Source organism: Narcine bancroftii, chromosome 13, assembly GCF_036971445.1.
Source record: "Narcine bancroftii isolate sNarBan1 chromosome 13, sNarBan1.hap1, whole genome shotgun sequence".
Classification (NCBI taxonomy): domain Eukaryota; kingdom Metazoa; phylum Chordata; class Chondrichthyes; order Torpediniformes; family Narcinidae; genus Narcine; species Narcine bancroftii.
The window spans coordinates 51905823-51932206 of record NC_091481.1 but is presented as its reverse complement, the minus strand read 5'-3'; the positions used below and the strand labels follow the sequence as shown (position 1 = coordinate 51932206).

Genomic DNA, 26384 nt, shown 5'->3' with positions numbered 1-26384 from the left:
AATGTGAGGTGATTGCCACTCTGGTGGCAAAAAACAAGAAGGCAGATCACTATCTGAATGGTGTCAAGTTAGGAAAGAGGGAAGTACAACGAGATCTAGGTGTCCTTGTTTATCAGTCACTGAAAGTAGGCATGCAGGTCCAGCAGGGAGTGAAGAAAGCTGATGACATGTTGGCCTTCATAACAAGGGGAGTTGAGTATAGGAGCAGAGAGGTCCTTCTGCAGTTGTACAGGGCCCTGGTGAGACCACACCTGGAATATTATGTGCAAATTTGGTCTCCAAGTTTGAGGAAGGACATTCTTGCTGTTGAGGGAGTGCAGTGAAGGTTCACGAGGTTAATTCCCAGGATGTTGGGACTGTCACTTATTGAAAGATTGTAGTGACTGGGGTTGTATACACTGGAATTTAGGTTGAGAGGGGATATGATTGAAACATACAAGATTATTAATGGATTGGACATGCAAGAGGCAGGAAGCATGTTCCTGATGTTGGGGAGAGTCCAGAACCAGAGGCCACAGTTTAAGAATAAGGGGTTGGCCAATTAGAATGGAATTGAGGAAAAACTTTTTCACCCAGAAAGTTGTGGACCTGTGGAACGTCTGCTTCAGAAGGAAGTAGAGGCCAATTCTCTGGATGCCTTCAAGAAAGAGTTAGATAGAGACAGTGGAGTCAAAGGATGTGGGGAGAAGGCTATGATCACAGTGAATGGCGGTGCTGGCTTGAAGGGCCAAATGGCCTGCTCCTGCACCTATTGTATATTGATAGGTCATTGATTAGCTAGTGATTCACAGGTTATGGGGAGAAGGCTGGTCAGTGGAGCTGAGTAGGAGATGGATCAGTTCATGACTTAGTGGTGAGGCAGCCTTTTTCACCTCCTATCTTTGCCATGTAATAGAAAAGAAGTAATAACTATAAAAGGATGGGTAAATAATATTCCCCTTTGAGTTGAGTTCATAAAGATGCAGGCAGGTGCTTTGTTTAGGGTTTGTTTGGGTACTACGAGATAGCTCATGAGTCTTATAGAGAAAAAAAAATTGTTGAAGATGGAGGTCAGGTTAAATTACATTTAGCTTTTGTAACGACTGCCTGCAGGAAGCAGAGGGAAGAATTTGTGAACAGTGGTATGAGCAGCCTTCTTGAGGCAAAAAATTCACTTGGAAAGGTGCTCATAGTCCATTATGAATTTGGCAACATTTACCAGGGTCTACAGCCTTCTGTGTTCCCGTCCACTCAAGTATCAAAACCAGGCCTTGATGCAACCACTGTACACTGCAGAAAATTCTTGATGTGCCAAAACTCTGATTCCTTGGAAATTGGAGGTGTTGGTGTTGCCTTGATACGGTGGCTCCAGAAATGCCCTCTAAGATCTGAAATGCATTGAAGTTTATTTTAAGGCGTGCAGATCTGACTAACACCAGGATGCACCAGATGGTATCAGATGGAAAATAACCTTTGCATCAAAAGATCAGAAGTGAACAGATATTTTTTCCGGACTTCCCCTCACAGATCCCAGCTGTACAATCACCGGGCTCTTGGCAAGTTGGGACGATTTTAAGTTGTTCCAGTTGACCAAGTTCTACCGTGAGCGGTTGGAGCCAGCGATGGAAGGAGGTGTTCATGGAGTCAGCTCAATGTTAACTTTGGAGAAGCTGATCAGTGGATTGGACCATGCGGTGAGTGGGAGGGACAGGGAGCTAATGTGGGTTATTCCCATAGGATGTTGAAGCTGAGAATTGTCAGGGTAAAATAAAGGAGCCAGGGCACCAAATTAAAATAATCATATACAGATCAAAGAGTCTTAAATAGGGAAACATTCCTCTCGACTCAACTTTATTATGCAGACAAAGTTGCCACCTTGACACATTTGCCTGTTTTTGGCTATCCTGCTTCCAAAACAATTGTTCCTATAGTACTCACCATTAACATATCTTCTGCCTGTTTCAATGCACAAGATCACACAAGATATAGGAGCAGAAGACGCCAATCGGCACATTGAATCTGCTCTGCCATTCTAACCCTCCCACTCAGCCCAATTCCCTGGCCTTCTTCGTAACCCTTGATGCCCTGACTAATCAAATACCTGTCAATCTCTACCTTAAATATACCCAACGACCTCGCTTCCACAGCTGCCTGTGGCAACAAGTTGCACAGACTCACAACCCTCCAGCTAAAGAAATTTCACCATATCTGTTTTAAATCGATACGCTTTTTATCCTGAAGTCTTGTCCTAGACTTCCCTACCATGGGAAAAATCCTTCCCAAATTTGCTTTGTCAAGGCCTTTCATTCCTGGTATTATTCTAGTAAATCTCTAAATTCTCTCCAATACGCATCCAAAAATGTACCCTGTACTCCAAGTGAGGTCCCACCAGTGCTTTATAGAAACTGCACATTACACTTCTGCCCTTCTCTGCTATCCCTCTAGATATGAATGCCAGAATTGCATTCACCTTCTTCACTGCCGAATTTTCTTTTTCTTTGGCTTGGCTTCGCGGACGAAGATTTATGGAGGGGGTAAAAAGTCCACGTCAGCTGCAGGCTCGTTTGTGGCTGACAAGTCCGATGCGGGACAGGCAGACACGATTGCAGCGGTTGCAGGGGAAAATTGGTTGGTTGGGGTTGGGTGTTGGGTTTTTCCTCCTTTGCCTTTTGTCAGTGAGGTGGGCTCTACGGTCTTCTTCAAAGGAGGTTGCTGCCCGCCAAACTGTGAGGCGCCAAGATGCACGGTTTGAGGCGTTATCAGCCCACTGGCGGTGGTCAATGTGGCAGGCACCAAGAGATTTCTTTAGGCAGTCCTTGTACCTTTTCTTTGGTGCACCTCTGTCACGGTGGCCAGTGGAGAGCTCGCCATATAACACGATCTTGGGAAGGCGATGGTCCTCCATTCTGGAGACGTGACCCATCCAGCGCAGCTGGATCTTCAGCAGCGTGGACTCGATGCTGTCGACCTCTGCCATCTCGAGTACTTCAACGTTAAGGATGTAAGCGCTCCAATGGATGTTGAGGATGGAGTGGAGACAACGCTGGTGGAAGCGTTCTAGGAGCCGTAGGTGGTGCCGGTAGAGGACCCATGATTCGGAGCCGAACAGGAGTGTGGGTATGACAGGAGTGTGGGTCCTCCATCAGCCAGCTCCCCACCATGATTACCAGCCCCCCCACATCTCCATTGGGCACACAAAACTCAAAACGGTCAACCAGTTTACCTATCTCGGCTGCACCATTTCATCAGATGCAAGGATCGACAATGAGATAGACAACAGACTCTCCAAGGCAAATAGCGCCTTTGGAAGACTACACAAAAGAGTCTGGAAAAACAACCAACTGAAAAACCTCACAAAGATAAGCGTATACAGAGCCGTTGTCATACCCACACTGCCGAATTAACCTGGAGGTTAACCTTTAGGGTATCCTACACGAGGAGTCCGAAGTCTCTTTGCACCTCTGAATTTTGAATTTCGTCTCCATCCAAATAATAGTCTTCCTGTCTATTTCTTCTACCAACATGTAGGTCCGTAGCATTTCTTACAAAGTATTTCATCTGCCACCTCTTTTCCCATTCTCCTAATCTATCCAAGTCTCTCTGCAGCCGTTCCGCATCCTCAGCACCACCCGTCCTACCACCTATTTTGGTGTTATCTGCAAATTTAGACACAAACCCATCTGTTCCATAATCCAACTCATTTATATATAACAAGAAGCAGCCCCAACACAGACCCTGCAGAACACCACTGGTAACTGGTGGTGGTTTTAGGGACGTGGTTGGGATGGATCGGGATCTGGTGATAGCCCCTGATGAGGTAACTTTTGAAAATGCCCGTGCTCCTTGTAAGTTAGTGGTAAAGTCTTGGATGTGGGGCATGGGGTATCTGTTGGGTGTAGTGGCCTCATTGAGGTGGCGATAGTCAACACACGGCCTCCACCCTCCTGTTGCCTTCAGTCCCATGTACAGGATGGGTTCTAGGGGCTGTCGGAATGGCCCAGCTTTTGCATTTTTTTAATTAACTCCTCCTTGGCGAGGGTGATATTCTTGGGGGGAAGGCAGCGCACCCTGGCTTGGAGCGGGGGGCACTCGGTGAGAATGTGGTGCCTTACCCCATGCTTTGAATTCAAAGACTCGTGTATTACACTGGCATCTCTGCTTATATTCTCTCCCCGCTGCTGACGGCAGGAGTTACGACAAAGTAGCACCACCTCAGATTGGTTGGCATTCCCGCTGTTGCTCGTTGTTTCCCGCTGTGCAGGTTGTCACCTGGGACAAAGGTCATTGGCCCCTGTGGGGTCTGGGTAATCGTTGCATTCACTCGTCCATCACAAATTATTTTAAAATGTTCATGCATTTTTGAAGGATGGGAGAAGGCCGGAGCACCTGGAGGAAGCTTCACACAGACAGGGGCAGAACATAGTATCTCCTTACAGACAGTGCCGGATTGGAACCCGCCTCACTGTGATATAATTGCATCACTAACCATGCTTTAGTTTTCTCACATTGCAGTTCAATTGTCTTCTGTCTGCAGCACAGAAAATTTTAAATAAGGTTTTACCAAAGTCTTGAAGTCCATACATGATGGTCCAAGAACAGTATTCAATACACTGTCCAATGAACATTTGCTTGTCCAACACTTTCTTTATCACCCTGTCCACCTGGGTGGCCACTTTCACTGAATTGTGAGTCTGTGCCCTGCTCTTTCTTCTGCAGAACCCCAGAAGGTCCTATCATTTACAGTGTAAGCCAAGTCCTGGTTTAACCCATGACACTACAACACCTCGTCTTTCCCCATGTTAAATTCAATCTGCCATTTCTGTGATATTTTTCTCCATCCTTTTCTCCCCTTTATGCCTCCCATCCCACTCTGTCCTGAGGAACACTTCTCAACCCAGTGTGTTGGCAATTCAAGCCCCTGCCCGGATGCTGCTCACTCGGAGAGTTCCACTTGTTTTTTCTTAAATTCTGCCTTGTTTCACTCGCTTTTTTAAAAATCCCTCAGCATTGAGATTTCGGATGTGGGGAAGATGTCGGCAAAGTCAGCATAGCGGTTAGGACAACACTAATACTCACCAGCGCCCTGGGTTCGAATCTGGCAGTTCTCTAAGGAGTTTGTACATTCTCCCCGTGAACTGTGTGGGTTTCCTCCAGATGTTCCTGTTGGTTAGGGTATTTGAGCGGCACGGGCTCGTGTGTCTAAATTTAAATAGATAGGATGTGATCGACTGACTGATTAAGCTCAAGGGAAAATAATCCTCACAGGATTCAGATCAGATCCAGATTCAGACAGGATTATGCTGCACAAAGCCTGTCAGAGTGTCCATCATTTCCGCATTGTTCTGTGTGTGAATCGGTCACTTCTTTCCTTCATGTATGGTCTGTCACTTTTCACAGAAAGTTTGTGAACTTGCCGAGAAGGGAGAGAGGGCAGAGAGTTCCAAACTCCTCCTGAACCTGGTGATGAAGAAAGGCTCCCAGGCCCGGAGAGTGATGTGGGAAGCCTTTGTGAAAATCCGAAATGCGGTTCCTAAGATAGACAAAATCTTGAAAGAAATCCTGGATCATGGTAACTCACTGACTAAATGCAGATTTTTTAAAAACTGTGTTCGTTCCCTAAATGTTGATGGATTTACTTTCACTAATTTTCATTAATTTAAACAGGCTTTGTTCCGTATGATTACATAAAGGTCACAGTTGATTCGTCCTCACTGACTGGAAAACTTAAAGGTAAGGAGCTGAGCTGAGGCAAGGTAAGTTCCAACCACATCACTGAACCTCGGTGGAGGAAATGTTGATTGAGGTCTATGTTCATCTGTGGGAGAAATGTGTTGGTCTTTAAAGTTAAATGCGATGGAAATCAGAGAAAAAAAAAACACATTGGAGGATATTTTTTGTGTTGCAGGATTGGCCTTGTAGTTTTAGATTATCGCACATAGTGGCAAAGCAGGCCTCGTGTTAGAGTCCCTATTTCATGTGATGTAACATGACCTGAGACAATACACCCAGAAAGGTGAAAAGACATTCAGCAGACAATGAAAAGAAAGGTCAGTTAGTGCACTGCTAGAACCCCATGTCATGGGGTTCTTTCAAGAGCTTGATGGCTGCTGGGAGGAAAGCTTCTTGAACCATGTTTGTGCGCAAGTTCTCACACTTTCTTTCTGAAGGGAGAAGGGAACAGAGATGGGGGTTTGGCTGCCTCAGTGAGCAGTAGAAATGTGGAAAGAGTCCATGGAGCACAGCGACGTTTGCATTGTGTTCTGAGCAGTGGAAATGTGGAAAGAGTCCATGGAGCACAGCGATGTTTGCATTGTGTTCTGAGCAGTGGAAATGTGGAAAGAGTCCATGGAGCACAGCGATGTTTGCATTGTGTTCTGAGCAGTGGAAATGTGGAAAGAGTCCATGGAGCACAGCACGTTTGCATTGTGTGTGTTCTGAGCAGTGGAAATGTGGAAAGAGTCCATGGAGGACAATGACGTTTGCATTGTGTTCGGAGCTACTGCAACAACCTTCTGTAGCTTCCTCCGATCTATCAGAGCCACTTCCGATCATTGCTCGATGCATCCTGAAAGGATGGTTTTGGTAATGTACAGATATCTATTGTTGAAGGAGAAGGGGAACATACTGCATTCTGTAGTCTTCTGAGGAAGTGGAGGCGTCGGTATTTTGACTCACCTGCAGGTGGGGTAGTTCCCTGTGAGATCACCAGCAATGTTCATTCACAAGAGCATTAGATTAACTGAATGGACCCAAGGAGAACTGAGGAAGGGCTTATCCCATATACTTCAAGGCAATTGTTTTCTGTTGTTACCTTGAAGCAGGGTTTCCCAAACTTTTTCTTTCTGTTCACATACCACCTTAAATGATCCATAGGTGCTCTGTGATTAGTCAGGGATTGCTTTTTTTTTGGAATATTTTATTTATAATTTTTCAAGTCATACATGCATATATATTTAAATTTCGTTATAAAATATAATCATATATAAACTATATACATGTTGGCTTTGAAACCCAAATCTAATCTACCCCACCCACCTCCTCCAATCCCCCACCCCCAAAAAAGAAAAAGATCCAAACAACATCAGTGGGGGTTTCAAAAATAGAGAAAAATAAGCAAAAACTTACAACATTAAACCTATGATTATCACATTCTGAAGAGAAAAAAATACTTATATTGTCATACTTATTCCATATCTCTCTTTCTATGACCCCCCCTAGGCCATCGATGCTCTGTGATTAAGTAAGGGATTACTTAAAGTGGGATGTGAGTGGGAAGGGAAGGTTGAGAATCACTGCTTTTGACCCAATTGTGACTGAAATATTTTGCTTGAAAAAAATGGTCATTGGCCCATTTCCTTTGGAGTTCTGAAACCATGCACATAACGAGTCAATGAGGGACGATGAAAAGAAGGGTTCTCAACCTTTTTTTTTCCACTCACATCCCACCTTAAGCAATCCCTTACTAATCACAGAGCACCGATAGCGTAGGGAATACTTAAAGTGGAATGCGAGTGGAAAGAAAAAACTTTCAAAACCACTAGTGTAGGTTATGGCCAGGAAAGAGGGTCCAGAATCTGTGGCAGATCAAAGAGGTTAAGGGCAGATCGGCATTCAGATGAGTGATGTTCAGAAGACACCAAAAGATAACTAAAACCAGGTGGAGGAGTGAGGCAGCTGTTCAAAAGTGATCATTCCTTTGGCCCAGGTGGGATATACTCATTCTTTAGTTATCATAATGCCATTAGTTTCAAATTAATTATGGAGGATAGGTCTGGGCCTCTGGTTGAGCTTCTAAATTGGAAAAGGCCAGTTTTTAGGAAATGAGGAAGGATCTAGAATGCATGGATTGGAATAAGTTGTTTTCAGGCAGATGACACTAAGATTGGAGGCATTATGGACTGCATGCAGGTCAGTGGGACTAGGCAGAATAATGTTTGGCACAGACTAGAAGGACCAAAGGGGCCTGTGTCTGTGCTGTAATATTCTATGATTCTATGATTGGAGAGGTTCCAAAGAAACACAAAAAAAATGTGCTCATGAGTAGGAATCCACAACAGACCGAAATGGATGTTCAATGTTCTTCGTGTATATAGGCCAGAGGAGTGAGGAGATATTGTAAGAGATTGGTGCTAGCGTAAAGAACATAATATAAAGGAAAACCACTCTATGACAGGAATTCTGAATGATTACTCCAACATTGCGGTGAGATGCCTAAAACCTTTTTCGAAAATCTGGTTTATCATCATTTAAAGATTATTAAAAAAAATAGTTGATTCAGAAAAGCTGGAGTCACAGCAAACCTGCAAAGGATGCAAAGTTCAGAATTATTGTCAGACTACATCGATCACATACAATAATGAGGTTCTTTTTCCTACGGGCGAGGCAGAAATATCACTTATTGACAGTGCAAAAAATGTGCTCAAAAAGATGCGTATACATGTAAACAAATAAAAAAATAACAAGGGTTGTTTAGGAATTGGCATGTAGAGTATAATACGGGTAGACTCAATAGGTTACACAGGGAGACCGTGTGGTCTTGCATGGTTGCAGTAATTGGTTGGGACATTGATTGCAGGAGGAAGGGCATCATGTTACAAGCATAGATGATGTTTTAGAGACCAGAATGCTTATTGATCCCTGGCTGTTTTGTCTACTGACAGGAAGGCTGTCATTCAGTTTAAAATGTTGGAAAAGCTTCAAGCATGTTAGCGGAAATGTAGGGCTTGTGCCAAGGGCAAAACTTGTGGAAGTTCATAAATCATGAGGGGTGTAGATGAGATGACTATTCCTAGTGTTGTTGATGGTAGCTAAACCTAAAATTAGAGATTGAAGGGATGAGGTGCAAGATTTAAGCTGGGGGTGAGGGACAGCTACTCCGGAGAAAAAAAAAAAATCCCAAGGACTTATTTAAAAGGTGAAAATTTGCAGCACGCTGTTTTGTAGAGAGACATGAAAGCACGTGAGCAAAAGTCGTAAGGCCATTTCATGTCAGGCCTCTGGCTTGAGACCAACTATGGAGCGGGTGGAAAAATTGGAGCTTACCTTTCAGACAGCAGCCCTAAAAGGCTGCTCCAGCATCCCATTCATATCCAGAGGCACCCTATAGCGCCCTTTGGATCCAATGGAGGTGGGGTGACTGGTGCCGTAGTGCCACCCATCATAAATACACAGCTCTATGGTTAGAATCATAGAATCATAGAATATTACAGCACAGATACAGGCCCCTTTGGCCCTTCTAGTCCTTTTCCAATTTAGAAGCTCAACCAGAGGCCCAGACCTATCCTCCATAATTAATTTGAAACTAATGGCATTATGATAACTAAAGAATGAGTATATCCCACCTGGGCCAAAGGAATGATCACTTTTGAACAGCTGCCTCACTCCTCCACCTGGTTTTAGTTATCTTTTGGTGTCTTCTGAACATCACTCATCTGAATGCCGATCTGCCCTTAACCTCTTTGATCTGCCACAGATTCTGGACCCTCTTTCCTGGCCATAACCTACACTAGTGGTTTTGAAAGTTTTTTCTTTCCACTCGCTTTCCACTTTAAGTATTCCCTACGCTATCGGTGCTCTGTGATTAGTAAGGGATTGCTTAAAGTGGGATGTGAGTGGAAAAAAAAGGTTGAGAACCCTTCTTTTCATCGTCCCTCATTGACTCGTTATGTGCATGGTTTCAGAACTCCAAAGGAAATGGGCCAATGACTATTTTTCTCAAGCAAAATATTTCAGTCACAATTGGGTCAAAAGCAGTGATTCTCAACCTTCCCTTCCCACTCACATCCCACTTTAAGTAATCCCTTACTTAATCACAGAGCATCGATGGCCTAAGGGGGGTCATAGAAAGAGAGATATGGAATAACTATGACAATATGAGTATTTTTTTCTCTTCAGAATGTGATAGGTTTAATGTTGTAAGTTTTTGCTTATTTTTCTCTATTTTTGAAACCCCCACTGATGTTGTTTGGATCTTTTTCTTTTTTGGGGGTGGGGATTGGAGGAAGTGGGTAGATTAGATTTGGGTTTCAAAGCCAACATGTATATAGTTTATATATGATTATATTTTATAACGAAATTTAAATATATATGCATGTATGACTTGAAAAATTATAAATAAAATATTCCAAAAAAAAGCAATCCCTGACTAATCACAGAGCCCCTATGGATCATTTAAGGTGGTATGTGAACAGAAAGAAAAAGTTTGGGAAACCCTGCTTCAAGGTAACAACAGAAAACAATTGCCTTGAAGTATATGGGATAAGCCCTTCCTCAGTTCTCCTTGGGTCCATTCAGTTAATCTAATGCTCTTGTGAATGAACATTGCTGGTGATCTCACAGGGAACTACCCCACCTGCAGGTGAGTCAAAATACCGACGCCTCCACTTCCTCAGAAGACTACAGAATGCAGTATGTTCCCCTTCTCCTTCAACAATAGATATCTGTACATTACCAAAACCATCCTTTCAGGATGCATCGAGCAATGATCGGAAGCGGCTCTGATAGATCGGAGGAAGCTATAGAAGGTTGTTGCAGTAGCTCCGAACACAATGCAAACGTCGCTGTCCTCCATGGACTCTTTCCACATTTCCACTGCTCAGAACACACACAATGCAAACGTCGCTGTGCTCCATGGAATCTTTCCATATTTCCACTGCTCAGAACACAATGCAAACATCATTGTGCTCCATGGACTCTTTCCACATTTCCACTGCTCCCAGAACAGTTCCAGCTGCGTGAGGGATTATGGGTAAGGAAGGCGGCCATTTCACTGGCACGATTTGAGCTGCAGAGAGCGGCCCTGATGGTCCCCGCTGCCCTTGCCGACCCCTGTTGACAGTTTCCGCTGCCCCGACTGTCCCGCCAGTTCCCACTGACAGCCCCTGCTACCCCACCTCCCCCTGACCTGAAGGGTGAGGGGTGAGTGGGGAGATGGGTCGCGGGCTGACGGCATCATGAACCCACTCCTAAACAGCCGCTGTACATTCAGATTGATCAGCGGAGCTGTGCTCCACCAATTATCCCTCTCCAAGAGGGGTTGATTATGTGGCTTGGAGACGGCCTTTGCACATTCAGAGAGGTATATGGTTATGCGTTTTGGTGGAGTTTCTCCGCCTTTGCATCTCAACTTTTGGGCTACCTGAAATGACCGTTTGCAACAGATAATCAGGACATAATGGGATATTGGCTTTCATTGTTACAGTGTCAAATTTCAGACTTGCAACTGTTGAGGTGCCACTTGGAGTACTGTCTGAAGTTCTGGTCTCCTTACCTGTGTAAGACACACTGGATTTAGATCCGGTGGAGAGGGGAATTCACCAGTTTGTTTTTTACAATGAAAGGTGAGACTGAGCATTCTACGATCATTTACATTGGTGTTTAGAAGGGTGAGGGTGGATCTCATAGAGCGACGTAAAAGTAAGAAAGAAAGGATAAAATAGAAGAAAGGAATGTGTTTTCTCTGGTGGTTGAGAACAGAATGAGGGGACGGAGTCTCAACATTCTCAGGTCGTAGATTCAGGGCAGAGATGAGGAAAACCTGTTTTTCTCCACTGAGCACTGAATCTGGGGAATCATCTGCCCACAGTAGTGGAGCGGTGGCCTCAGTAAATATATTTAGTGAAATTGGGAGTAGATAGCTGTGGAAATGGATAGGGGCGTGCAGGTATGACCATGACCATTTAGCCAGGATCTTGTGTAGAGGTGGGACAAGCTCGAGGACAGTACTCAAGAAAGAGACGACGGTTTAAGATGCTGATAATTTGAGGCGGGAAATAATTGAATGAATATCCACAGAGACGTGGAGATTCAGTCCGCCGATGACCAACTGTGTTGTATGTTTTCTCTCTGAAGATATTCAGCAGAAGCACCAGGACACTCTGAAAGTGCAAACCGAGAAGTTGCTAGTGAACACGATGCTGAAACATGGCACGGTCCGGACATTTCACCTGCTTGATCGCTATGTTGACCTAACGATTATTTCTTCAGTTCGAGATAGGATGCTGGTGGAACATGAACTCTTGGCAAGAGGCCGGGACCGCGAGGAATGGAGAGAGAAAAGCATCCAGCGGGAACTGGAAAAGATCCGACCAGATCAGTTGTTCCACAGCAGCTTTTCTCACAGAAAATCCCAAAATGGGAGTTTGGCAGCAGTGGCCGGAGTGGCGGGGATCGGAAAAACAACGATGGTGCAAAAGATTGTTCATGACTGGGCTACTGGCAAAATATACCAAAACTTCCAGTTCGTCTTCTTTTTCAAATTCCGGGAGTTAAACGCCATCAATTGTACAATCAACCTGTCGAACCTAATAGTCATTTTCTATCCTTACTTGAGGAATATACTGGAAAATTTGTGGGAGAACCCAGAGGGATTGCTGTTTATATTTGATGGTTTGGATGAGTTCAGGGACAAGATCGATTTCGATAACAGTCAGGGAGATACAGAATCTCTGCTCGAGTGCACCGATCCCGAATTCAGGTGTAAAATGTCCACCATTGTGTGCAGTTTAATCCAACACAAACTGCTCCCAGGGTGTTCAGTGCTGGTAACCACCCGTCCAAATTTTTTACATGTATTGGAAATGGCAGAAATCAATGTCTGGGCTGAAATCCTGGGATTTGTTGGTGAAGAACGGAAGGAATACTTCAACAGGTTCTTTGAAGATGAGGCGTTGGCCGAGGCTGTTTTCAAACATGTGGAGGAGAATGAGATCATGTACACCATGAGTTGCAATCCGTCCTGCTGCTGGATCATCGGAGAGGCCCTGGGGACCTTCTTCTCACAAAAGGGCAAGAACCATCAGCAAGTTCCCAAGTCCATCACCCAACTCTATTCCTACTATATTTACAATATCTTGAAAAATCACGGCCGGCATGTGGAGAACCCCCGTGATGTGTTGCTGAAGGTTGGTAAGATGGCTTTTGCAGGAGTGTCCGAGAAGAACGTGGTGTTTCAGGCTGGAGACTTGATCCAGTTTCAACTACAGCCTTCCCAGTTCTTGTCCGGGTTCCTCATGGAACTCTTGGAGGGAGAGGATTCTCCCCGGAACATGGTGTACACGTTCCCCCACTTCACCATCCAGGAGTTTGTGGCTGCACTCGCACAATTCCTGACTCCCGATTATGGAGAGATCCTGAAACTGCTCAACGAAGCTCATGGCACAGCGGACGGACGGTTTGATGTGTTCCTCCGCTTTGTGGCTGGCCTTTCCTCTCCGGGTTCAGCTGGGCCACTGGAAGAATTTCTGGGTCCGTTCCCCGATCGGACAGTCTGCCAAGTGGTTGACTGGGTGAGAGAGATGGTCGAGAGAGAGATTGAAAACATCGGGGGTGACACCGGCAACAGAAATCTCCTGAACACATTACACTACCTATTTGAGTCCCAAAATACTGAGGTGGCGCAGGCCACAGTGGGACCTGTGGAAACACTTTCCTTCAGCTACTTGCAACTCAGCCCAAATGACTGTACAGTTTTGAATCATGCCATCAGCTTCTGCGACACAATAAAACATCTCGATCTTCAGAGCTGTGCTCTCCAATGTGATGGAATCCAACGTCTGGGACCCACACTGCACAAGTGCCAGAATTTGGGGTAACGATTAATTTGTCTCTTAAGGTATTGTAAAATTATTTCGTCCATTGATGTTGCTTCTCTGGCAAGGTAAGTAAAGACAGCAATGTGACCACGGGGAATAAATTCAATGGTACAACCATCTAACTGGTTGGTGTCCAGTAATTGTGCAAAAATTTCAACCTATTTTCTGTGTGGCTTAATGGCGTTAATTTTGTGATTATTGCCGTTCATGTCATTTGCTGCCTGTTTACTGATCATTCAATTTGTCAATATAATTTACATCGAGCCTTGCCCTCTTCTCCGTCAACGGTCATCCATCTCAGAAAATATAAATTCTGAAACAGAAATATTCATTCAGATTCAAAGGCAGAGCAAAAATCTGGTGGTTCACTTGTGGTGGCCTCATTGAGCTTCCACAGAAGGTGGGGCACAGAACAGCACAGGCCACGATGTCTGAGACTAGCTTGATGCCAATGTAAACTTAGCTAATCTCATATGCCTGGAAATGGTCTGAACCCCATAACTCCCTGCCTGTTTATCTGTTTGAGAAATGGTCTGAAGACCATTACACCCTGCATGTTCATCCCTCTGTGAAATGGTCTGAACCCAATGATTCCCTGACTGTTCATCTGTCTGTGAAAGGGTCTGAAACCTATTACTCGCTGGCTGTTAAACTGTCTGCGAAAGGGTCCGAACCCCATTACACATTGCCTGTTCATCTGTCAGTGAAATGTCCGAATGCTATTACTTGCTGCCTGTTCATCTGTCTGCGAAGGGTCTGAACCCCATTACTCCCTTCCTGTCCACTGTAAAATGCTCTGAACCCATTTACTCCCTGACTGTTCAACTATTTGTGAAATGGTCTGAACCCATTTATTCCCTGACTGTTCAACTATTTGTGAAATGACTGAACCCCATTACTCGCTGCCTGTTCATCTGTCTGTGAAATGTCTGAACCCCATTAATCCCTGCCTGTTCACGTGTCAGTGAAATATCCGAACCCCATTACTCCCTGCCTGATCATCAGTCTGAGAAATGTGCGAACTCAATTACTCCCTGCCTGTTTAATTGTCAGTGAAATTTCCGAACCACATTACTCCCTGCCTGTTGATCTGTCTGTGAAATATTGTGAACCCATTTACTCCCTGCCTGTTCATCTATTTGTGAAACTGTCTATACCACATTACTCCCTGCCTGTTCTTCAGTCTGTGAAATGCCCGAACCCCACTGCTCCCTGCCTGTTCACATGTGAGTGAAATGTCCGAACCCCATAACTCCCTGCCAGTTCATCTGTCTTTGAAGTGATCTGAACCCAAATTCCCTACTTGTTCAAATGTTTGTAAATTGGTCTGAACCCTATTACTCCCTGCCTGTTCATCTGTCTGTGAAATGTCTGAACCCCAATATTCCCTGCCTGTTTATCTGTCTGTGATAGTATGAACTCAAGTACGAACTCAATTCCCTGCCTGTTCATCTGTCTGTTTAATGAGCGATCTCCTTTACTCCCTGCCTGTTCATCTGTCTGTTAAATGAGTGATCTCCATTACTCCCTGCCTGTTCATCTGTCTGTAAAATATCTGAACCCCATTATTCCCTGACTCTTCATCTGTGTTTGAAATGTCCAAACCCCATTACTCACTGCCTATTCATCTACTGCGAAAGTCTCCAAACCCTATTACTCCCTGCCTGTTCATCTGTCTTTCAAATGGTCTGAACCCCATTACACCCCGCCTGTTCATCTCTCTGTGAAATGTATGAACTCCATTACTCCCTGCCTGTTCAACCCCATTACTCCATGCCTGTTCATCTGTCTGTGAAATGGTCAGAACCTATTTTCTCCCTGCCGGTTCATCTATTTCTGAAATTGTCTATACCCCAATACTCCCTGCCTGTACATCTGTCTGTGAAATGGCCTGAACCCCATTAATCCCTGCCTGTTGATCTTTCTGTGAAATGTGCGATCTCCATTACTCCCTGCCTGTACATCTGTCTGTGAAATGTGCACACACAACTATTCCCTGCCTGTTCAGCTGTCTGCGAAAAGTGCGTACTCCATTACTCCCTGCCTGTTCTTCTGTCTGTGAAATGGTCTGAACCCCATTACTCCCCGTCTATTCATCTGTCTGTGAAATGTCCAAACCCCATTACTCCCTGTCTGTTCATCTGTCTGTGAAATGTCTGTGAGACTCCAAAATCCATTATTCCCTGCCTGTTCTTCTGTCTGTGAAGTGCCTGAACCCCATTACTCCCTGCCTGTTAATCTGTCTGCGAAATTGTGTAAACCCCATTATTCCCTGCCTGCTCACCTGTGAAATTGTGCGAACCCTTTTACTCCCTGCCTGGTTCTTCTGTCTGTGAAATAGTGTGAGCCCAATTACTCCCTGGCTGTTCGTCTGTCTGTGATATAGTACGAACCCGATTACTCCCTGCCTGTCGATCTGTCTGTGAAATGTGCGAACTCTATTTCTCCCTGCCTGTTAATCTGTCTGCAAAATAGTGTAAACCCCATTATTCCCTGCCTGTTCGTCAGCAAAAAGTCCGAACCCCGTTACTGCCTGCCTATTCAATTCTCTGTGAAATACTGCGAACACCATTACTCCCTGCCTGTTCAAGTGTCTGCAAAAGAGTGTAAACCCCATTATTCCCTGACTATTCTTCTGTCTGTTAAATAGTCTGAAACCCATTACTCCCTTCCTGTTCTTCTCTCTGTTAAAGAATCGGATCCTCATTACTTCCTGCCTGTTCATCTCTCTGTGAAATGGTCTGAACACCATTACTCCTTTTCTTCTGTCCATTAAAGAATCCGATCCTCATTACACCCTGCCTGATTAAATCTGTGAAATGGTCTAAACCCCATTACTCACTGCCTTTTCATCTCTCTGTGAAATTGTTTCCCATTCCTCCCTGCCTGTTCTTCTGTCTGTGAAGTGCCTGAGCCCCATTACTCCCTGCCTGTTCACCTCTCTGTGAAATGGACTGAACCCCATTACTTCCTGCCTATTCATCTGTCTGTGAAATGTCCAAACCCCATTACTCCCTGCCTGTTAATCTGTTTGTGAAATCGTCTGAACCCCAATACTCCTTGACTGTTAATCTGTCTGTGAAATGGTCTGAACCCCATTACTCCCTGCCTGTTGCACTCTCTGTCAAATGTGCAAACTCCATTACTCCCTGCCTGTTAATTTGTCTGTGAAATGGTCTGAACCCCATTACTCCCTGCCTGTTCCACTGTCTGTAAAATGGTCTGAACCCCATTACTCTCTGCCTGTTCATCTATTTGTGAAATTGTCTATACCCCGTTACTCCCTGCCTGTTCGTCTGTCTGTCTAACGTCCGAACCCCATTGCTCCCTGCCTGTTCACCTGTCAGTGAAATGTCCGAGCCCCATTACTCCCTGCCTGTTCATCTCTCTGTGAAATGGACTGAACCCCATTACTTCCTGCCTATTCATCTGTCTGTGAAATGTCCAAACCCCATTACTCCCTGCCTGTTCATCTGTTTGTGAAATCGTCTGAACCCCAATACTCCTTGACTGTTAATCTGTCTGTGAAATGGTCTGAACCCCATTACTCCCTGCCTGTTGCACTCTCTGTCAAATGTGCAAACTCCATTACTCCCTGCCTGTTAATTTGTCTGTGAAATGGTCTGAACCCCATTACTCCCTGCCTGTTCCACTGTCTGTAAAATGGTCTGAACCCCATTACTCTCTGCCTGTTCATCTATTTGTGAAATTGTCTATACCCCGTTACTCCCTGCCTGTTCGTCTGTCTGTCTAACGTCCGAACCCCATTGCTCCCTGCCTGTTCACCTGTCAGTGAAATGTCCGAGCCCCATTACTCCCTGCCTGTTCATCTGTTTGTGAAATGGTCTGAACCCATTTTCTCCCTGCCTGTTCATCTATTTCTGAAATTGTCCATACCCCATTACTCCCTGTCTATTCATCTGTCTGTGAAATGTCCAAACCCCATTACTCCCTGCCTGTTCATCTATGTGAAATTGTCTGTACCCCATTACTCCCTCACTGTTCTTCTGCCTGTGAAATGTCCGAACCACATTGCTCTCTGCCTGTTCACCTGTCAGTGAAATGTCTGTGCCCCATTACTCCCTGCCTGTTCATCTCTCTGTGAAATGGTCTGAACCTCATTACTCCCTGACTGTTTATCTATTTGTGAAATTGTCTATACCCCATTACTCCCTTCCTGTTCTTCTGTCTGTTAAAGAATCGGATCCTCATTACTACCTCCCTGCCTGTTCATCTCTCTGTGAAATGGTCTGAACCCCATTACTCCCTGCCTGTTCATCTATTTGTGAAATTGTCTATACCCCGTTACTCCCTGCCTGTTCGTCTGTCTGTCTAACGTCCGAACCCCATTGCTCCCTGCCTGTTCACCTGTCAGTGAAATGTCCGAGCCCCATTACTCCCTGCCTGTTAATCTGTCTGTGACATGGTCTGAACCCCATTACTCCCTGCCTGTTCATCTATTTGTGAAATTGTCTATACCCCATTACTCCCTTCCCGTTGTTCTGTATGTTAAAGAATCCAATCCTCATTACTCCCTGCCTGTTCATTTCTCTGTGAAATGGTCTGAACCCCAGTACTCACTTCCTGTTCTTCTGTCTGTTAATGAATCTGATCCTCATTACTCCCTACCTGCTTGTTGATTTCTCTGTGAAATGGTATAATCCCCATTACTCCCTCCCTGAACATCTCTCTGTAAAATGGTCTAAACCCCATTACTCCCTGCCTGTTCTTCTGTCTGTGAAATCGTCTGAACCCCATTACTCCCTTGCTGTTCTTCTGTCTGTTAAAGAATCCGATCCTCATTACTCCCTGCCTGTTCATCTCTCTGTGAAATGGTCTGAACCCCATTAGTCCCTTCCTGCTCTTCTGTCTGTTAAAGAATCCGATCCTCATTACTACCTCCCTGCCTGTTCATCTCTCTGTGAAATGGACTGAACCCCATGACTCCCTGCCTGTTCATCTTTCTCTGAAATATTGACAAGGAACTGGCCTCAACTACTTCCTGTGGCAAAGAATTCCACAGATCCACCTGAGAGAAGAAAGTTTTCCTCATCTCAGTCCTAAAAAACTTCCCCCTTATCCTTAAACTGTGACCCCTGGTTCTGGTTTTTCCCAGCATTCAAAACAACCTACCTGCATCTAGTCTGTCTAAACCCTTAAGAATTTTTTTGTTTCTATAAGATTCCCCCCTCAATCTTCTAAATTCTAGAGAATACAAGCCTAGTCTATCCAACCTTTCTTCATACCCAAGTTCTTTCATCCCTGGTATCAGTAGAGTGAACCTTCTCTTCACCCCCTCCATGGCGAGGATGCCTTTCCTTATATAAGGAGACCAAAACTGCACGCAGTACTCCAGGAGTGGTCTCACCAAGGCCCTGTACAGTTGTAGCAGGATCTCTGTACTCCTGTACTTAAATCCTCTTGCTATGAACGCCAACATACCATTCGCCCTCCTCACCGCCTGCTACACCTGCTCGCCCACTTTCAATGACTGATGCACAACAACAGCCAAGTCTCTCTGCATTTCCCTTTTTCCTAAGCAGATACCATTTAGATAATAGTCTTCTTTCCTGTTCTTACCTCCAAAGTGGATAACCTGGCATTTATCCGCATTATATTGCATCTGCCACGTCTTGGCCCACTCGCCTAACTTGTCCAAATCACTCTGCACCCTCTTAGCGTCCTCGATGCAACCCAACTTTGTGTCAGCTGCAAATTTTGAGATATTGCTATCTATTCCCACATTTAACTCATTGATGTATATTGTAAACAACTGTGGCCCCAGCACAGAGCCCTGTGGCTGCCATTCTGAAAAGAACCCATTTATTCCTACTCTTTGCTTCCTGTCTATCAACCAATTCTCTATCCACCTTAATACCATACCTCCTATACCATGCTTTTTTAAGTTTGTATGCTAGTCTTCTGTGTGGAACCTTATCAAATGGCTTACTAAAGTCCAGATATACCACATCCACTGGTTCTCCTCTATCCATTTTACTGGTTATATCCTCTATTAGGTTCATCAGACATGATCTTCCCTTTACAAAACCATGCTGACTCTGTCCAATGATACCACTACTGTCCAAATGTACTGCGATTGCATTTTTAAAAACTGATTCTAGCACCGTCCCTACGACCGATGTCAGGCTAACTGGTCTGTAATTTCCCAGTTTCTCTCTCCCTCCCTTCTTAAAGAGTAGGGTAATGTTTCCACCCTCAAATCCTCAGGAACTAATCCACTATCTCAGGAGGTTTGGAAAATTATCACTAATGCATCCACTATTTACTGGGCTACTTCCTTCAGCACTCTTGGATACAGACCATCCGGCCCTGGGGATTTATCCATCTTTAATCCCTGCAATTTAACTAATACAACCTCTCGACTTACAATTATTTCCTTTATTCCCTCCCTCACATTAAATTCCCAATCCTCAACAATTTCCTGAAGATTAGTTATGTCCTCCTTGGTGAAGACAAAACTAAAGTAGTTTTTCAGACAGTCTGCCATACCTTTGTTCCCCATGATTAACTCACCCATTTTTGTCCGTAACAGACCCACATTTGTTTTAACCAACCTCTTTCTATTAACGTATCTATAAAAACTCTTACAATCATTTTTTATGTTTCCTGCCAGCTTCCTCTCATAATCTCTTTTACCTTTCCTAACTAATCTTTTTGTCCTCTTCTGCAGAACACTGACTTTCTCCCAATCATCAGGAATATTTTTTTTGCGGCTAATTTATATGATGCTTTTTTGGATTTGATATTCTCTTTAATTTACCTTGATGTCACCGGAATAATCAGGTTGGCCATTTTTGTTTTCAAGCCCCCGGTGGACGAGACCTAGTTAAGTTTAACTGAGTTCCTGATGACCTCTGAGGTAGGGCAGGGGCCCGGTTGATTTAGGAGCCCACTGACCGGGTCGGATTCTTTCAAGCTACCTTGTGAGTGCAATGATAACCAAGCAAATTGCCCAGTTAACCCCATTTTACACGGCAGCTTAAAAGCACCCAAAATCTCTCATAAATTTGTAAACCTCTATCAAATCTCCTCTCATTCTTCTTTGTTTCAAGGTATAAAGTCCTAACCTGTTTAATCTTTCCCTATAACTCAACTCCTGAAAACCCAGCAACATCCTAGTAAATCTTCTCTGCACTCTTTCAATTTTATTGATATCCTTCCTGTAGATAGGTACCTAGAACTGCACACAATATTTTTAAACAACTATAACATAACATCCCAACTCCTAGACTCATTACTTTGATTTATAAAGGCTAAGATGTCAAAACCTTTCTTTACAACCGTGTCCACATGTGACACTACCTTCAGGGAACAATGTATCTGTATTCCCAGATCTCTTTGCTCCTTCACACTCCTCAGTGGCCTGTTATTTACTGTGTATGACCAACCTTGGTTTGTCCTTCCAAAATGCAATGCTTTACACTTGTCTGCATTAAACTCCATCTGCCATTTGGCCCATTCTCCAAGTTAGTCCAGATCCCTCTGCAAGCTTTGAAAATCTTCCTCGCTGTCCACAACCCCTCCTGTCTTTGTGTCATCAGCAAACTTGCTGATCCAATTTACCACGTTATCCAGATTATTGATATAGACAACAAACAACAATGGTCCCATCACGGATCCCTGAGGCCCACCCATCCACTACTACTCTCTCTTTTCTCCCACACAGCAAATTTTGAATCTAGTTTACAATTTATCCATGAATACTTAGTGTCTTAACCATGTGGGACCATGCCAAAGGCTTTACTAAAGTCCATGTAGACAACATCTACAGCTTTACCTTCATCTACCTTCTTGGTAACCTCCTCGAAAAACCCTACAAGATTGGTTAAACATGATCTACCACACACAAAACCAGGCTGAGTGTCCTTAATCACCCCATGGTCGTCAAATACCTATATATCCTATCTCTCAGAACTCCTTCCAATAATTTACCTACTACTGATGTCAGGATCACTGGCCTATAATTACCTGGTTTATTTTTGGAGCCTTTTTTAAACAATGGGACAACATGAGCTACCTTCCAAACCTCTGGCCCCTCACCTGTGGCCAATGGCATTTGGAAAATATCTGCCAGGGGCCCTGCAATTTCTACACTAGTCTCCATCAAGGTCCAAGGCAATATTATATCTAGCCTGGGGAATTTATTTATCTTTATTTGCTGTCAGGCAGCAAGCCCCTCCACCTACTTAATTTCCATGACTCCATTGTTTGTCTCCCTTCCTTGCTTATACCCTATGCCAGTTTCCTGTGTAAATACAGATGCAAAATAACTGTTTAAGATCTTCCCCATTTCATGAGGCTCCACACATAGACGACCATTTTGATTCTCTAGAGGCCCAATTTTGTCCATTACTATCTTTTTTCTCTTAATATACTTGTAGAAACCATTTGGCTTTACCTTCACGTTATCCACCATAGCAACCTCATGTCTTTGCCTTCCTGATTACCTTCTTGAGTATTTCCTTGCAGTTTCTGTTCTCTTCAAGTGCGTCATTTGCTCCTTGTTGCTTATACCCCTCTGCATCTCCCTCTTCTTCTTAACCAGATCGCCAAGATCCCTCGACAACCAGGGTTCCCTCTGCCTGCTAACTTTCCCTTTAATCCTAACAGGAATATGCAAACTCTGCACTCTCAAAATTTTACCTCTGAAGGCCATCCATTTACTCAAGACATCCTTGTCAGAAAACAGCGTATCCCAATCTGCTCTTCCCAAGTCCTTTCTCATTTCCCCAAAATTTGCCTTCCTCCAATTTAGAATCCCCACATGAGGACCAGACTTATCCTTTTCCATAATTAACTTGAAGCTAAAGTTATTATGGTCACTGGACCCAAAATATTCACCTTCACATATTCACCTGACCTGAATTGCACCCTAATAGGAGATTAAGTACTGCATCCTTTCTCATTGGTACCTCCATATATTGATTTAGAAAACTTCCCTGAACGCATTTTACAAACTCCAAGCCATCCAGTCCTTTCACAGAAAGTGAGTCCCAGTCAACATGTGGCAAGTTAAAATCTCCTACTATTACCACTTTCTGTTTCTTACATTGGTCTGCTATCTTCTGACAGATCTGTGCCTCCAATTCTCTGAGACTGTTAGGCAGTCAATAATACGACCCTATTAGTGCGGTCACACATTTCCTGTTCCTCAACTCCACTGATATTGCCTCTGTAGACAAACCCTCCAGGCTGTCCTGACTTTTCACAGCTGAGATATTTTCCCTGACTAGCAATACCACTCCTCCCCCTTTCATCTCTCCCCTGAAGCAACAGCCCCGGAACATTAAGCAGCCATTCCTGCCCTGCTACCTAATCTCACTGATAGCAATAATGTCATAATTCCATGTGTCAATCCATGCCCTAAGATCGTCATTAACTCTAACAGTTCTCCTTGCATTAAAATAAATACACCTGAGAAAATTTCAATCATGTACAAACCTTTGATTTTTGTCTATACATGCAGCCTCGCATGACCACCTCCTTCTCACTAACTGATTTAACATTCTAGTTCCCCTCTCCCGCAAATCTAGTTTAAACCCATTGGTACAACACTAACAAGCATACCCACAAGGATATTAATCCCCTTCCAGTTCAGAGGCAATCCGACCCATCAGTACAGGTCCCACCTTCCCTGGAACAGAGCCCAGTGATCTTCTAGAAACCTGAAGCACTCCCTACTACACCATGACCCCAATCACGATGCATTAAGATGCATCATCCTCCTATTTCTAACTTCTCCAGCACATAGCATAGGCAACAATCCTGAGATCACTACCACGGAGGTCCTCTTTTTCCTCCTAGCACCTAACTCCCCGAACTCTCCTTGCAGGACCTCCTTCCTATCTATGTCATTGCTCCCTACGTGGACCACAATATCTGGCTCCTCACCCTCCCACCAAAGAATTTTGTGAACATAATGTGTAGATTAAAAATTCAGTTTTCTTCCAGACCAGACCCCACAACTATATTAAATATAACATGTATATTCCTAAAATATGTGTGGGTACCGTGGTAAATACAGCACTGAATAAAAACTCTGTGGTTCCCTTGGTCTCCTAAGCATGTGCTTATTTTGCTTAATGGTTAATCCAGGCCTGTACACACCAAGATACCCTGTGCATTCTGGAATACTCTTCCTGCCAAGATGAAGGTGTAGAGAAAATGTCCCTGGTGGGGCTATGTCCTCTGATGTGCTGGCCGAGTATGATGGTGCGAGCTGCCTTCACAACTCTGGTCCACTGTACAGCCCTACATGCATAACTAAAATAGCCTTCATTAACCATGTGGAGATTGAGTTAGTTTCAGTCTCAGTGAGGTGATCTTCATTTTACAAAAAGAGAAATCATGTCGTCCCTTAAAGAGCCTCTTCCAGGCTTCGGTTCAATTGTCTTTTCCTTTTGTCTGGGTTTAGGCTGGTGAAATACCAACTTGGAGATGCGGGGGTGAAGCCTCTCACTGAAGCTCTGATGAAGCCAGACTGCAAAATACAGAAAATGCGGTAAGAGCTCATTTTGGAGGTGTTCTTTGTTGGATTATCTTGGAGTTGAGAAAACTGGCGCATTGATAAAACACTGAAGTCACAGCAAACCCATTCTTGGACACTGATTATTTAACCTGCACTTCTGCCTTTCTTTGTCCTCCCACCCTGTCCATATCTTCATGACGTTAATGGATTTACAGCCTAGAAAATAACAGTCTCACGGCATCTTGTGCCGAGGACCTCGTCTCTGCCGTCACTGCGATCCATTCTCTGACAGACCTGCAGCTGGGTTATAACAAATTGGGAGATGCAGGAGTGAACAAACTTTTGTCTGATGCTCTCAAGAATCCGCAATGTAATATACAGAGCCTTGGGTGAGTTCTAAACTGTGAACATGAACATGATTTAACCTCTTGGACTCCATGATCCGGTTTTCAGGGACTACCAACAAGTGCACATTCTCTGTGTCCCTGTTTGTGGGACTGGTTTTATACTGGTTTGTACTGGTGTCCTTACCCATGGAACCATTCCTGAGTAAATATTATGAAAGATTAAAAATGGTCGAAGTCCAAAGTGTTAAATAATTCAGTATTGCAGAGTTAATACTGTACGATCAGAAATTGCCTTGAGTTGAATAAAACCCTTCGGCCCACTGCTTCCTTACTAACCTTTCTGTTCATCTTCACTCGTGCTGTTTGCCTGCCACAGAAACCTATTTTCACTGCCTTCCCATTTAAATTTCTCACACATCGTGACTGCATATAATCTCACTGCATCTCGTTCTAGAAGTGAACCACTCTCAGTGTAAAAATGTAATTCTTTTAAATCTCCTTTAAAACGCTGTCCGCTTTCCTCAAACTGACTTCTGATATATGGGAAAAGTACATTCGGTCAATACACCTCTCATGATCTCATATCCCAAGAGTCAACCCTTGGTGCCCTTCGATCCAGAGACCTAGTCTGTCCAAAGTGGGACATTTCAGCATACCTGATGGGGTGGACCAATGGTGTACTGGTCAGCGCAATGCCATTATATCGCCAATGACCCGGGTTTGTGCATTCTCCCCATGACTGCATAGGTTACCCCGGATTCTCAGTTTACTCCCACATTTCATATACGTACGACTTGGTCAGTTATAATGGCTACATCATGGTATTTAGGATTGTGGGGCAGAAGGGGATGTGAATGTGTTGTATCTCAAAATATCACACTTTCAAAATCTCTACCTGTATAAGTCCTCCATTTCAGACAACCGTCTGGTGAACCTACTCTCCTATACAATTACATCCTGCCCATTGTGCTGTGACTAGAAGTGCATACAATACTCGAAGTACAGTGCGCGGGAAACAATCGGCTTACTGTAGAGGGAATTGAAACAAAGATTCATTAGAGTGTTTCATGGCTTTAAATGCCATTTGTATTGGTAAAACTAACTCTTTTCTTCATATTTCTACTATCTGACCTTTTAGTTCACTAATGTTATGGTTGATGAGTTTCCTATATCAGATGTAATTTTGCTGTTTCCACCTATAATGGGCACACTTTAAAAATGATGACGAGATATTGCCAATTACAGTATGGAAACAGGCCATATAGGTCCCTCTAGTCCTCACCGATTTAAGTGAAACTCCACTAGTTCCACCTACCTGCTCCCTGCCCATAACCCTCCAACCCCCTCACATCCATGCACTCATCAATATCCTCTTAAGTAACAAAATTGACCCTGCTGCAACCACCTCTTCCAAAGGTCATTCAACTCAGCCGCCACTGTCTGAGTGAAGAAGGTCCCTCTCATTTTACTTCTAAAGTTTTGCCCTCTAATCCTTAACATGACCCCTCATTCCAATCTCCCCTACCTCCAAGGGGAAGAGCCTATTCACATCAACTCTATCCATCCGTGGGGGGGAGTCACGTGATGGAGTAGTGGCCAGCCCTCTCCAGAAAAGTCGGAAAAACAAAGGAAAACACAAAGGCACAGAAATAAAAGTTAAAGAAAAGTGAGTATAAAGGTGGAAAGAAGATGGTGACAAAAAAAGAAAACTCGAAAGCAACGGTAAGAAGAGAGGAAGAGAAGACAACGGAGGAAGGAGAAGGCCTTACCTGTTCGAAGAGGCCCGCGGTGGAGAGAGAAACCCGCTCCCTCAGGTCAGTAGAAATTGGACTACAAAAATGGCTTGCTGAGCCGAGTAAAAGTGCGCAACCACGCATGCGCATGAAAAAAAACACACCGACGGGAGGGGTGACCAGCTGGGGAGTCGATCTCCACAGCCGGCAACGACAGCTGCAGAACACCTGCAGCAAGAAGAGA

The 26384-nt window shown here is 44.2% G+C and overlaps 1 protein-coding gene across 5 annotated transcripts in view; it reads left to right on the top strand.

The window, feature by feature from the left end:
* LOC138748636 (NACHT, LRR and PYD domains-containing protein 3-like) overlaps window positions 1-26384 on the top strand; it is a 75188-nt gene that overhangs the window by 19693 nt on the left and 29111 nt on the right. For 2 of the 5 annotated variants that reach the window (XM_069909157.1, XM_069909156.1), the window contains exons 3-8: window positions 1507-1673; window positions 5377-5548; window positions 5644-5709; window positions 11830-13567; window positions 24007-24093; window positions 24276-24449. In XM_069909157.1, the coding sequence (XP_069765258.1) occupies window positions 1507-1673; window positions 5377-5548; window positions 5644-5709; window positions 11830-13567; window positions 24007-24093; window positions 24276-24449 (2404 nt within the window). The remainder of the gene's footprint in view (window positions 1-1506; window positions 1674-5376; window positions 5549-5643; window positions 5710-11829; window positions 13568-24006; window positions 24094-24275; window positions 24450-26384) is intronic. The other 3 variants (XM_069909159.1, XM_069909160.1, XM_069909158.1) reach the window with 2 other exon arrangements.